This window comes from Camarhynchus parvulus, chromosome 1A (assembly GCF_901933205.1).
Source record: "Camarhynchus parvulus chromosome 1A, STF_HiC, whole genome shotgun sequence".
In the NCBI taxonomy this organism is placed as follows: domain Eukaryota; kingdom Metazoa; phylum Chordata; class Aves; order Passeriformes; family Thraupidae; genus Camarhynchus; species Camarhynchus parvulus.
Window position 1 is genome coordinate 10,181,128 of NC_044586.1, and position 14,781 is coordinate 10,195,908.

Here is a 14,781-nt window from a genome sequence, read left to right on the forward strand (position 1 = left end):
AACTAGCTATGATCGAGAAGCTGTATAAAACTGGTAGGCAAAAGAAGTAAATCTTAAATTCACTGCTTGGACACCTTTTCACTTATCGTCCCAAGGCACAGAATGATTCTTGGAAGCACTGAATATTCTCAGCTCAGTGAGATCAAGGCTTGTTGTACACATGGCAGGATTGATGCTTGGATTTGTCCTACAAAGCCAGGGAGGGAGGGAAGAACATCTCAGCTCTGTATCACAAACAACTGGATGTTCAAGGCACAGCCTGCCACCAGGCATGATGGCTTTACCGCTTCAGGAACTGAAATGCCACCATGCCATGCACAAAGAGGCATATTTTGTGACATTTCCATAATAAGATATAGCACAATTGATGTCTACAGTGCTCTAAAGAATGGAATAGAGACTCAGCCTCTCCTCAAATAACAAGGAGATCCCAAATCAATATATGTGCATTTGTATGCACCCATAAATACACACAGATATGTATTCAAGCTCACATGCAGACATAGCAACTAATCATGGGGCATTTTGGCTCCAGAGATGTTATGCCAGTCACTTTCCATGTCTTTATTAACCAAACAAAAAACAAAATGAAACAGGACGAAGGAGTGGAAAAATGAAAATACAAAAAATCTAAACAGAATGAAGCAGTGAAAAAATTTAAAGCACATTCTTTCTCTCAGCAACCACGAACCCCAGCATGTATTTAAAACTAAATATCACAATCAAACTAAATCAAACTATAAACACACATCAGATCATCACTTGTGTATGAAGCCATCCCACTAAATGGTCATTTTAAAGCATGGAAAAACGAAGGCCTCATTTTTATATATATGTGTGTGTATATATATGTGTGCATATATATGTGATGTTTTCTCATTTGTTTGACTCATTTTCCAAGCACTGACTTGCCTGCTGTCACACTGTGTCACTGGAGCTCCAAACCATGTGCCCATGCAAAGGTAAGCTTCAAGTGAAATTCATTCATCCCCTGTTTACAAACTGAGTTCATTGAACTTTACAACAATAATTTCTAAGTAAACAAAGAAATTCACATGAAAGGATGACAATGGCATTGACACAACCAGAAATAATCCTAGGAAGTTTAACTTGAAGAAAAGAAACATTTCTAAGCCAAACAACCAAAGGGTACAGGGTCAAGGCAGCATGCATATGTTTCTTTTGGCAACACTGTAGAACTTTTCACCCCTTATGAGACAACATATGAGTATGTTGGTGGGTTCATTTTTCAAAATAAAGCTCTAAAACTGTATTTGTGAGAGAGATGGAACAAACAGCCCAGCCCATAAGCTGGGTAAGACTCCAGGTTTGGATAGACAACTGAATATCCACTTTTTACTGTAAGTCAGCACACCAGTGGGGCTGACGCCTGTTCTCTGAAAGTCAAGGCAGAAGGCAACAAGGAAGATCTTGCACAGGACACGCATGTGATGCTTTACTTGCAAAAGGTGAAGAACACAGATGCACACAGCCAGCTCCTGAGCTGAGCAGTTTGAAGCCAGTTCTGACATCCCAGCCCTGCTCTGGAGACACTTCATCATCAGTCAGTGCAGAGTCATCTTAAGTTAATATGATGATTTCTGCTGACTGAGGTCCTGACCCAAAACTCACAGAATTACAGGATGGCTGAGTTTAGAAGGGACCTCTGGAGGGCATCTTGTATCAAATTTAGATAGATCTTTTGATACAGTAATATACAGTTTTCTTTCCTCTAGCAAGAGACCAGAAAGAACAGCCAGTTCACGAATATGTCAGGCATCCTGGACCACAACTGAACAAAATGCAGAAAACAGGTTCCTTCCTACTTGGTAGTTGAATTTTATTTGTTTAATGCTCTAGGTAAGCCTGAAGCTTTATAGGTTTACCAAAATATAGATGATGAAGCAGCTTAGTGTAACAACAAATTATAGATGTGAAAAGAATAATCAGATCTTACATGGATCAAATCAAAGATGAAGAGAAAGAATAGATAAGCAAAAAGTAAAGAAGCTCAAGCAACTCACTTTTCCTTCAAAAGGGATACAAGGATTTTGTATCACATTCTATTAATTCCTGGTACTTTTTTATTCTTATTTTTACCACTTCATTATTGTTTGCTGTTAATCCATTATTTTTGTTACCACTGTGGCAGCAAAGCTTCTGATGAGAAAACAGTGATGTTTTCTTACAGCAACTGGAATTGGTGTAGATCTTTGAATTTAAAAATGTCACTCTCCCCCAGCTGGTTGGCAGGTAGATTTAAGGATCTGGTCTGAATCAACCACTAGTTTCCACTTGTGATAGACACATGAATCCTGGCAAAGCACTGACTCCTGGCAAACCTTGCCTTAGGGCTCACTGAAGCCACATTTCTAGGAAATATTTTTACAGCCATTTGAATTATTTGAATTATGCACCAAGTAATGTTTCTCTTCACATTGTTCCATCTTAACATTCTGCTCCCACATTTTTAAAAGTACACTTTAATGATTCTCAAGTACTAATTGAAAAACAAATTTTCAATGCAGAATTAAAAACAATCTGAAAACAGATTATGTATCATTATCCCACCTGGAAGAATGCAACAAACATCATAATCCTATCTCACTTGCAACACAGTAATGAAGTTAAAAATGGTCTTAGTGCTCTTAAAAGGAAGCTTCTATTCAAGAGACAACGCAGTTGTGAGAAAAAGGTATCATTTACTCCAGCACAGCCCTGCCTAAATGCTGGCTGAGGTTTCCATGGTTAACCTAAATTAAAATTAATTCCATCTTTTTTGACAGACGGTATATAAAGTAATTTTCATATTTTCTTCTTCAACTATAATTAAAAACATGGGAAAAAGGCTTCATATGCCTCAAGTATGAAGGTATATTACAGCAGACATTTTTGGTTTTGAATGGCTCTAATGCTTATGTTAATTGAGACTAAATTAAATGGGAAAGCAGAGTGTCATTATTGCCTTCCTGTGATTACACAGTTCACAATACACATACCCTGTGCCTACAAGGCAGTAACAGCCTGTGTGCTAGGCTTGGTTGCTTGCTCTAACAGGAAGAGAACCTTAATGCAGATTTGATCTGCAGTCACCAAACACTTCTTTTGCAGGAATTATCAACCAGTAATTCAGAAACAAGAGAAGATGGTGGGGGAATATAAAAGACTTCTTATAGCAATTTTCAAAAGATAACCATAGTAAAGATGTGAAATATATAGTATCAAAGGGAAACATAAAATGAAGAGTAGTTTAGCTTGTGTTCACATGCAAGATCTACTTTGTCTATATAATGAGTGAGCAGACAGGCTCAATGTGTGAGAAGTGCACAATTGGTCTAGGTCTTTCAGGATGCAGAGACAGGACACAAGATGCTTCCAAAAGAATCTTCTCAGCAGATTAAAACCACTCTCATTCCATAAAGGCCTTCTGATGACTTCCCAGAAGGGAGTCCACAAGCGCACAATCCCAGATTGAGGTCATCCTGCTGACAAGCACTCAAAGGCATGACATCACATTACAGAGAGCTTTAATAAAAGCTGTCAGAATCCACTGAATCATCATCATCTTACTGGCTTCTACCAATAAATCCACTGTTTTCAGCCCTTCACAAGTTTGATTTTTCATTGTTTCTTAATCAAATATGTATATATTTTACAATTAATTGAAAAAGCAGCAAAATAAACAGGGAATAGAAGTTTTTCTACACTTAGTTTTTAGAATTAGTCGTGAACATCCTGAAACTCAGTGACAATTTGTTAACATACAGTTGCTACAACTGCTACAGAGAGAATAATCTCTCTTCAAGGCATTCTAGCATAGATAACTCACATTTCACTCTGGTGGATGAAGTACAAGTCTTGATTTTGGAAATGCACATGGGGAGGTCAGAAAATAAAAGCACAAGTGTGTTTTTAAAATAAAAGCACTGTTCAAACCCAGTGATCTCACCTGCTTTCCCATCCTCTCAGACTAAAAGGCTGATACTCTTAAACTACAAAAAAAAGGCTTTGGGTTGAAATAATAAAAGTGCCATGTCTGCACTGGAACATATTGGCCTTGGTTTGTGAACAGCACTGACTCCAAAGTCAGTTCTACAACCGCTCTTCACTGGGGAAAGAGTTAATAAAACAAAGCAGGGGGATATTTTTAGCATTTTGAATTCTCCACTAGCAAATAGAAACCTTCATTCAAAGTAGAGGAGCTTGCTTTGAATAATTTTAAAATATATTAACAGAAGCAACCCTATTAAAAGTCTTAAAATGACATTTATTCAGTCAATGTGATAAGAAAGAATTCTATTACTTGGAAAGTGCTTTTCTCACTCTCACCTTTCAATCATTATTTGCATACAACCCAAATCACATCCGAATAAATTCCACTGGTCTTCCTTACGTACCACCCAGTATTATTTATATTCATGTAGGATTACTAGTGTACAGGATAACCAAATACTTCCCCAAGAGACCGGACTGCAAATTAAAGAGGAAACAGCTTCCTGTGTGAAAACTCCAGAGGAGGAAAGATCTCCAGGTTAGATATGGAAAGACCCAGAAACAGATGGCTGCTTATCTTCAATAAGTGCAAAGCAATGGCTGGAAGAGGGGAGGACAAAGTGGAAAGTGAGAAACTATCAAAGATTGTGGCTATGTGAGAAGACCATAGAACAAGCAGATGAGAGCATAAAAATGAAGGAAGATCATTTGACTTAGACTCATGGGCATTAAGCAAGACAGAAATAGCAACCCTGCACAGGGGGGAAACTGCTAATTTTGCTGAAGGGAGATCTAGGAGTTAAATTTTCTCATCTGACATAGGCTTTCTGGTTAGTGGCAAGGATGTCACTCTGTGTCTCAGTTCCTCATCAATAAAGCAGGACATTGCACAGAAAAGCCACAAATGATTCAGGGGACAGTCAAGCAATGAGGGCAAGATGTGAACCTGCAGAGACAGCTCTAGCTAACAAATCTAATGAAGAACAAAAAAAGGAGAGAGAGGGAAAGAGGGCCTATAGCAACATAACCTACCTGAATTTTAGAGAGGAACACAGATGTTACAGACTGACCATGACAGATGGACACACAACCACAAGAAAGAGAAACCTCTGAACACAAAAGGCCTGGAGAGGAAGAAAAATTTCACTAACTGAGAAGTGTGACAATACAGAGAAAGACATATCCAAATGACCAGGCTAACTGAAGTTAAGAGCAGAACAAGTCTCTGAGTGTCCCTTCAAAGGCAAGATTTCTAATTTCAGAGAACTGTTATTTGATCACCAGCTACTGCTAGGTGTGTGGGTACAGTCTACTACTACCCAATATGAAGAAGAAAAGCAGGGGACAGTTATGGACAGGAAGAAATAGGGTTCCTCCTTGGGGTGGAAGAAGGGAAGGGATGGAAAATTTCTTCAAATATAGAGAAAATGGGGAAAAGCCCCTAGTCACATATAACAACTTCAGCCTAAGAAGTCTGAAAATAGATTCTTCCTTTAAAGTGTGAGCTGTGGGCAGAATGGGGGGCAGCTGGTACCAGTAGTTATTCAGTAAGATATAGGCAGTCACAAGATGAAACTCATGTACCAAAAGAAGCAAGCAAAGGCGACAAGCAGTTTGCAAACAGACTGGTTGCAGAGAGGATCAGAGGGACAGAGGAGACAGACAGCTCATCAGAGAAAAAATATTCTCCAAGGGCACAAAAAACCCTCCTGAATAATGTGAGGTTTTTTGAGCAGGTTTGAGTGTACAAAGGGCCCAGAGGGAAGCAGGGAATGGATGGGACCAAGGCAGCACACAGTGGCAGTATTTCCTTGTAAAATTCTAGGCAACTGCTGGAACTCTGGCCATTCACCCTCTTTATTTGTTCTAACCACCTCCTGAAAATGAGCTTTCCAAGTGTAACCAAGAGCACATGTACAAATTCTTACTAACTCCAACTTCCTTCTTTGCTATTTATTATTTTCAGGTATGACTAATACACAATAGCTGTGGGAGGCATGTCCTGATCCCAAGCAGACTGCTCCTGCCCCAAAGTCTAAAAGCACAAAACAGATCATGTGTGGGAGAAGGCAAATAATACCATCTCCATGTTACAGACTGAGAACTGAGGAAGAGTGCTAGTAAGTGATTTCCCCAAGATTTCACAGGAAGTCAGTGGCAAAACTGGATATTGAAACCCTCTCTTCAACATCCATCTGGTGCTTCAGTCACAAGGACAGTGTGTCTCTTCTAAGGACATTCCCTTTCATCCTCAGAGTGTTCTGGTAACAAGAATCTTTGACTGAATGTATATATTGAGTGTATATAGCTTAAGGTCTCATTGAACCATGATGCAATTTTGCCTCTATTTCCAGCTTCCTTGTAGCCACTTTTGGTCTGAGCTGGAATTAGCAGTGCTACCAACTCCATCCACAAAGCCAACTTTTACAGGTACTTACAGTTCTGTTGGTGAAGTTCCTAAAATCTGCCACTAAGATTTGCTTGATCATCTCTGGTGAGGAGACCACCACAAACATCTGGCGACCAATGTAATACCTAGAAAGAAATAAAGAACCATTTTAGCAGACGGTGACCACAGAGAACTATCTCCTTCCCTAAAATATCTCTTTTTGCTTGAAAATACTTGCAGTGAACAAATATCACAAAAAATGTATTTCCTTGGGTAAAGCAGTATTTTTCCAGCCCTCCCGCTGTTCAATTAAGATGTATGGACCTGGAATTTAAAATCTTAAAATCTTTTACTGATTAATCAATACTCAGCCAACATTTTAACATAAAGGTTTACACACTCTGTGCTCACTCTGAATTCTGTGCAAAGTGATGTAGTATCACTAAACCAAACTGTAGAGGAGCAAAGCATTATAAACCAACTGAAATAACCATGAAAGACCTACAAAATTGCATTTCCTGCCATCAGCCACACAAAATGTCTTTTCTTGGCTAAGCCCTGCCTCTAATGAGTCTTTCCAGAAGTCCCCCAAAGTGCGACTGTAGTAAAGCACATTTCCACCCTTCTATTAGCACTGCAACTGAGTGCATCTCAGGCTCTGCATTGCCATGGACAAAACTTACATCACGCTAATAGGGAGGGGGGGAAAAAGGGGGAAAAAAAGTTTTACCAAATCTAAGGAAATCAGTAAAACTTCAGAAGAAGAATAGGTGATGGGGCTATCTCTGCCTTATACACCCTGCTCCCAACTCAATATGACCTTTGTGGAGCCAGGGTCTGCCCTTCTAGGTCTTCACACCATTGAGGATGCTGCAGAGTCACTGGGACCTGTCCCAAACCTACAACTTCTAGGGGTGCAGAGCTCCCTTCTCCAGCACCATTTCTTCCAAGGCCCACAGGCACTCCATGGCTGGCTGCTCTGCTGGGCGAGAAAAAGCACGACCAACAAGCAGAGGTCGCTTGCAGGCCCTGCCTTTGTTGATCGCTGGACCAGAAAATCTATTCAGGACTAGAAAATCTATTCAGGCAGCACTGTCTTTTCTCCAGCAGGAGAGAGGAAGAAGAGGTTGGAGGCAGGCACAGGAGGGCCAGGCAGCTCACAGCAGAACACAAGAGCAATACCACAGATGCTGCAATACCACAGTAATATCCATGCCTAATCATTTGGCTATGATACAGCTTAGTATCGATATATTGTTTATCACCTGTCTACACTGCAACAACTGAATAGACAAGCAAGCCCTGGACTGAATTAAATATAGTAACTAGGGGTTCCCGTGGCAATGAAGCTGCAGCAGCCTGATTTCTTCAAGGGCAAACAAATTAGACAAATATCTTAATTCCAAAGCAAGGTTTCACAGTCCAATTTGACCTCCCTACCACCCAAGCTTGTAACAAAAAAATGGCAGAGAAGAACACAATCCTTCCTTCAGGAAGGAAGGAAGAGATCATCTTTTCTTCTCTCATGGGCTTCCAGAGGGAACTTTTATTCCCCAAAAGCAACCCACAGGCTCTGCTGGAACATTAGATTTGGGTGGTGTGGTCTGTGAGGGTAAACCTTTTTCACCCCTCCCAGTTTGCTCAATCACACCAAAAGTAGCTGTCTGTAATGGTCAAACTTTTATTCAGAATCCTCCTAGGTGCATAAAAAAGTGCTGATACCTCAGATTAAACAGGGTTTTGATCACAGACTTCAGCAGAAGAGGATAATGCCCTACATGCAACTTTTGTGTGTGTTTTGTACAGTTTTTCTGGCATCAGAGAGGCAACACAAGCTCTCAAGGCAAAGACGTGCTGCTCTGAACCTCCCCAGAATGACCAGCTAGGAATACTGACCTCTCACACTCACACCTGGCTTTTCTTTTTCTCCCTCCAAGTTTAGTAAATTCCATGTCAGATTTATTGGTTAGTGACTGATGGTCCTGCAACAAACAGCTTTTCACAGGGAACAACTTCCTGACATCAGATTCCAAATCTGAATCAGAAGCTGGTTATGTCTACCCAGACAGTTTAACTCTGACCAGCAAGGGGCACCTCACAACATATCAGGCAAAGCATGTGTGTGTAAGAGAGACACAATTCCAGTTTATTTCAAACCTGGGAAATTGCAAAGCTCCAGCTCCCGTCCACTGGGATAACAGGATACTACTCACAGCAGGAGTCTTTATGTCACAGTGCACTTTGTGCCTGAAAGCATTCAGGACTAAAAATTTGGGACAGGAGCATCTCCTACTCAAGCTGTTTTTATGAGAAAGTGACTCACAAGCCAAGCTTATGCAAACAAAACCTATTCATCATCCTCCAACTCAGAACAGTCACCCGAACTCCCAGTTCTGTTTCCACAGCTAAGCTCTTCCTTTTTTATTTACTCTTCACTAACTTTCTAGCTATAGGCACCTGCTTCTTTCTTTATGCAGTTATAAATTAGGGCAGAGAAGAAAAAGAAGGGGGGAAATCCCCTGCACCTAAGAAATTGAAAATGTTAGGGAAACAAAAACAAACAAAAAACTACTTAAACTGATTTTTAAGTTAAGTTCTGCCTTTTTGTAAGGAATGACTGCTATAAAGCACACACATTATTGGATCTCAAACAGCAAAAGGTCTCTTCCTGCCTTTTTTCCATTCTCCTGCTTTCTGTATACAACCTTTCTAACCTTTTCTGGGACACAAAAACATGAGGCTGTGTATGGGCATACTCTGGAAGTCAAAATCCATAAGCAAAGGCATTACCTCCATGGCCTTTCCTTGAAGTTAAGGAAAAAAGACAAGTAGAACTAACTGTGAAACAAAATCACCTGAGGTATTTCATTCAGCAAACACAGGCTTGGAACCTGAAAAGCTGCCAGAAAGATGCTTAACTGAGTTTTAATATATTTTAAATCCTTTGCAGGATCAAGGCCTCAATCACAAAACAAGAGGCTATCTCCCAACTAGGTGTTTTGGGGTTTTTTCACTTGTTTCAAAATAGCAAGTAAAAGATAAAATCCTCCTGAACAATAATCTATTCTTCCCAAGTAAATAACATATCCACCCCTGCCATGTAACTTCATTTTGATTCTGTATTACTGGATGAGGATATCACTAGTCCCACATAGACTTAGATTTATTATTGAACAAAACCTGATATTCTTGTCAGATTTTAATAAATAAGAGTTTGAGAAAAACAAAAGCCTCTGGGTAAGTACATTGCAAATGGATTCATGAATAATTTAGGACAGCACTTTTTATTAACTTTTCCTAGGTTAATCTTTCCACAGGGCTCATTCACACACTGAAGTCCTACCTTTGGCTACACTACCACCACACTGCTTGACCCAAAACTATATAATGTTTTCATTTAGGGTTCTTAGGGTGTAAAGTAAATACTTGGGAATACCTAGCCTGCTCCTGCAGGGAAGCAAGAATTCATGCATGTAGCATGACACCCTTGGGGCGATGCACCTCTGCCCTCATGGAAATCAGTTGTAACTCTGCCACACCAGCAAAAATAAATTTCATGACCCACACATGGAAGCAAATTTTCCTGTGTAGACGAGGCATTGGTTATTTAAGTTATGCTGTTGGGGCCATTTCTATTGTATTTCAGTTTAAACTGCAGCCCTCCAGAACAGTGAAAGAAATTCACATTTTAGACCAGTAGCTTTAGCTCCATTGGAAGGTGAGGCAGGAAAGACCTGATACCAGTACATAAACAGCACAAGTTCAGTGTGAGCTTGCTCCAGCAGATGAAAATGTGGAGGAGCAGCCATTGTCCCAGCAGGCTGCTGGGTCACAAGCCAGCAGCCCCGTGCCACATCATCCCCAGGATGGCCCGGAAAAAGGGCTGTCACAAGCATTCAGCAGAGGGCATGGGTTTATTCCCAGAAGCTGTGAAAAAATTAAAATTTTCCAAAGGGCTTGCAGGTCAAGGATGTGGTTATGTCACAGGTTATTGAACAAAATAAGCCAAACTTCATCAGAAGTGTTTCAGCAACTGAAGAGGCTACAAACACCCTGCACACCCAGCTGCAGCAGTTTCACTCCTAAGAGCAGACAAGCATCCCTCTTAAGGCAATTCATGAGACAGAGATGGCTACCTTGTGCTCAGGGTTCACCCAGGACGTTGCAGTCCTCTTTACAATGAGTTAGTCATTCACTAAACACATCTGTTCTTTTATCCACAAGAATAAACAGCAATCCAGCAATGATATCTGTAGGTTTGCTCATGCACCACCATTGCTCTCTGCAGAGGTGTGTCCTAGGTGTCTCAACCCCACACCCAGTGCCTGCCATGGCCAGGGCCACAGAAGATAACCCATAGAAGTAAGAGATGCCTGCCAAGCCCAGCTCTGAGCTGAAGTAGGAGTGATGAGACAAGGGGCACATTGGACTGCCCAGTCTCTCCTGAAAGACTTCAGCGATCATCTTCCTTCCCAATGTTTGACAGAGACCCCCCAGAATGCAGATTTCTGTTTCTCAGATCAGAAACAGCTACTTTTAACTTGAAAGACCAATTTAGCATCAGCCTTTCCATGCTCCCAAGACCATCCTGGGCACATTGCATAGTCATCTGCTGCCCACAGCATCTCCCAGCTCCTGAGCCATGGCCATGCCCCCTGAGCAAAGCTCACAGCAACGTGGCCTTGTTGCACAGGAAAAGTGGAGAGCACATACAGCACCTTACGGCAAAGGGCCATATGTTTTTGTATAACATCCATGCGGGAAACACCTGCAACCCTTTCACCTTGTTTACAGTGCAGCTGCCAATTCACAGAAGACTTTGATCTCCCTATCTATTATCAGCCCCAATCATAAAATATATATATGCTGTTAGGCAATAAGCAAGACTTTGTTTTCTCTGCTGTGGTCTGGTTAAGTACACAAAGATCACCTGTAGAGCCATATGAAAATAGAATATTTTATTATTGCTATTTTCTTGGGGGAAGAGCAAAGAACAAAGAAAAAAAAAGACAGTGGGGGGAGAAGGAGAGGTGTACAAAGACACAGAGGTACAGTGGGAAAAGGCTGATTTCCTTAGGCAATTTTTCCTTAAAAGTTCCTCGATCACTCTGCCTCTTTTGTTTAGAGACACCCTTCCATTGCAGGCAGAAAAAACATAAAAACAAATAGCACAATGCTTGTTTAAAATAGGCCTGAAGCCCTGCCTTACTTACTTAATTATTTCAGAGTCCAGCAAATTGATTTGTCATAGCACTGTCCCCTTTCCGTGCTCGAAGGCAATTCAGATGCGGTAGGACTAAGCAGTATATAATGAACAGCTGAAAAACCCAAACACAGTCTGCACAGAAAGGGTTAGCTTGGGCTGAGAGGAAAGGAAAGGAGTGGGACAAATTTGTCCAGTACCATGAGTATTATTTGTGTTATATTAGCAGCTAAAGGTCTCCAAGAGCTCCATATCCTAATTTGACAGGAGATATTCATACACAGAAATCTTATTCTAGGTCTGTAGAGCCTACAGCTTAAATAACCTAATGTGGCAGTGGGGAAAACAAATAGCATCTTCCATTTTCCATCTGAGGGACTGGGAGACAGTCAGGTATGGAGAAGATGGGAATTGCCAACAATTACCTTTTTTTCTTTCCTGTTGACACCCTGTGGGAGCAGAGCTTCTCAGCTGCTATGTACACCTGGAAATTGCATGCCAGGTTTTCTTGGGAAGGTTGGGAACTAACTCCTGTGCCATTTGTTCTGCATCTAGGCTGTGACTCTAGTCAGCAAGGTGTTTCCCTGGACTATTTTTATAAAGCAATCACAAGTTGAATATCTCCAGATTAGAGAGCCATGAAACACCCACTAACACTTAAGAGAAGAAAAACCAAAAAAAGCCACCCCAGAAACACAACACCCTAGAAACAGGTGAAATTACTGCACATCAAAATGAAGCCCCAGTAGCACTGAGAAATCTCAGGCACAGAGAAAAGTTTCAAAGCACAGCTCTACCAAGAGATGCACCTCATCCACAGACTAATCCAACCCATTGTGCAAATTACTGAAAAAAAGAGGCATGGCCACACTCATTTCTATTTAAGAATAAATTGTTCTTCATTTCCTTTTTCAATGAACTACATTTCTTTCCATGTTGTGAAAGCATTAAAAGAAACACATAGGACTATTAATTTAATTGCTGGAGGCGTTAAAAATATGATGTAACATAAAATGCTTGCTCACACATACTTCTTGCACTACTCTGTACAGTTATGCACCTCTTTGTCCACACACCTGGGATTAAAAATGCTATTTTCTACATACCAAGAACCTCTGTGCTGTCTCAAACTCACACCTTGCCAGAAGGCCTCTGCCTTCTGACATGCTTAAGGAAGTATCAAAAAGAAGGAAGAAAACTCTGGGATTATTTATCTTCTCCCCACCACTAAAAGCACAGCTGTCTTTAAAGGAGTTCCTCCCTCATCAGGTGTAGTAAGAGACTTGTGGTATGAGAGTAGTATATTTAAAGTTGACAATGAAGAGAAGGAGAGCTGGTTGAGGTCATTATAATGTACAGAGTTGGTAGAATCTTTCAAGTAACTTATACCAGGGTGCAAATGAAATCTGTTTTTGAGCGTCTCTAACCTCAGGGTTTAGCAACTTGAGGGTGTCACACACATTCACTAATCCCTTCTCCCTATCAAGTGAGCAGTGCAGGAGACACAGGCTCTATATGGCTGTGTTAATTCATTCATGAAATGAAGTAGATGACATTTACCCACATATAAGAAACGACAGAGATTAAATTAAGCTCACAAAGTACCACGAAGAGGGGGAAAAAAAACCCCTCTGAATTATACAAGCATATTCAGCAATCTATATCCATTTGGTTTTTGGAGGCAATCTGAGTCCAGACCTAAGCGCAAACACAAAAACTCAAGCCCACATTCAGGGGTTGGGGAGAGAAGCAGCAAAAGGGATGGATAGGGATAGCAATTGTTTCTTTTCTCTGTTCAAGTGGGCTGCAGCAGAAGCTGGGTTCCAGGGCAGTGCAGAGCCACAGGGTCGTGGGCTGTGCTCCTCCACAGCCGGGGAGCTGCCTCTTCCCAGTGCTGGCAGGGGTTATTTTTATCCCCTGCCAACTGGGCTAAGATGATTGCCACTGCCACCGCCGCTCCGCGTGCTCGCGTCACACCGCTAGCGCTGATTAACTGCATCAGTATTCCACTTCATTAATGCCAAATGAAGGCTGTAAATAAGGCACTGCTTTTACAGGATGCTACTGGAAATGAGAAGTACTGTGATATTCATAAGAAGCCAGTCACTCCTCCTGCGTGGGTGCGTGGTGCTGTTGTGACCGGGTGACGCTCAAAGTCCTCACAGCTCTTCACCTCAGCAAGAGTGCCAGAACAATGTTTCTAATTCTTTTCCCATGGTGCTTCCCACCAAGTTGGGCTGCATTAGTCTGTGTTTTGTTACTTCTGTTTAGACTGTGGTATTTTCACTAGAGCTTGTTTTGTCTGCGCTCGCTAAAGCGCGCTCTGCCTGACTGGCCTCATGTGACGGTGCAGCAGGCGTTTGGTTCCTGTGGGTTTCAGCACATTTCTGTGCCTGGCCTTTCTGGGGCTTGTCGAGATGCAGCGTGAGAACAGTCTCATCTCTTTGCACCTAATTCACTACTAAAGTACTCCTTTGCCATACCTTGAGGGAAAAAACTATTAGGTTACTTTTTCCAGAACAGTGGATTATTATTTCTAGGGAAGGCTACCTCTGGAAGATAGCAAACTGTCTGTGTCTCCAAACTTTACTTGCTACTGGGAACACAGTGTTCATTTGTATGGACTTGTATGAGCCTATTATTTATATTCAGCAGTGCTACCTATTTTTACAGTGGAATGAAAAGAAAAAACAAGATGGCTGAGGAGGGTAAGCAGACAATGTTACTTAGTCTAAGCAAGGGTAACCATTTTTCCTTTTTATTTTTCCTCACCACATAAGGAAGGGATAGGGATCTGCTGAATGCTTATCCTGATTTCTAGTTAGCTTCCTTTGACAGACAGGTAAGCAATTTCTGGGAAACAACAGGCAGCATTACCCTGGCAGGGCTAAAGCCATTTCATACAAGATAAATGGAGACAGAGCAGCACACTTGCAGAAGATGAGGGATACGACTGTGATGCTACATCGAATAATATGGCTGAGAGAACATGTGGAGGAGGGGAATGTGATGCAGGGCTGCTTTCTAGCAAAGTGTGGGGGACCTATCTGAACACACATCCATGGAGCCAAGGAGGATCCTGTGTCCCAGAAAACAGGGGAGCATGTGTGTGTCACAGCACAGGATCCAAGAAAAATTTGGGGACAGGAGGCAAGAGGAGAGCGCATGTGTGACCACAAAGAGAAAATGAAATGGG

At 41.4% G+C, this 14,781-nt stretch overlaps 1 protein-coding gene across 1 annotated transcript in view; it reads right to left on the minus strand.

Annotated features, from left to right (window-relative positions):
- TBXAS1 (thromboxane A synthase 1) overlaps positions 1-14,781 on the minus strand; it is a 226,106-nt gene that overhangs the window by 119,202 nt on the left and 92,123 nt on the right. Inside the window, exon 4 of the mRNA XM_030960164.1 lies at positions 6,432-6,528. Within this exon, the coding sequence (XP_030816024.1) occupies positions 6,432-6,528 (97 nt within the window). The remainder of the gene's footprint in view (positions 1-6,431; positions 6,529-14,781) is intronic.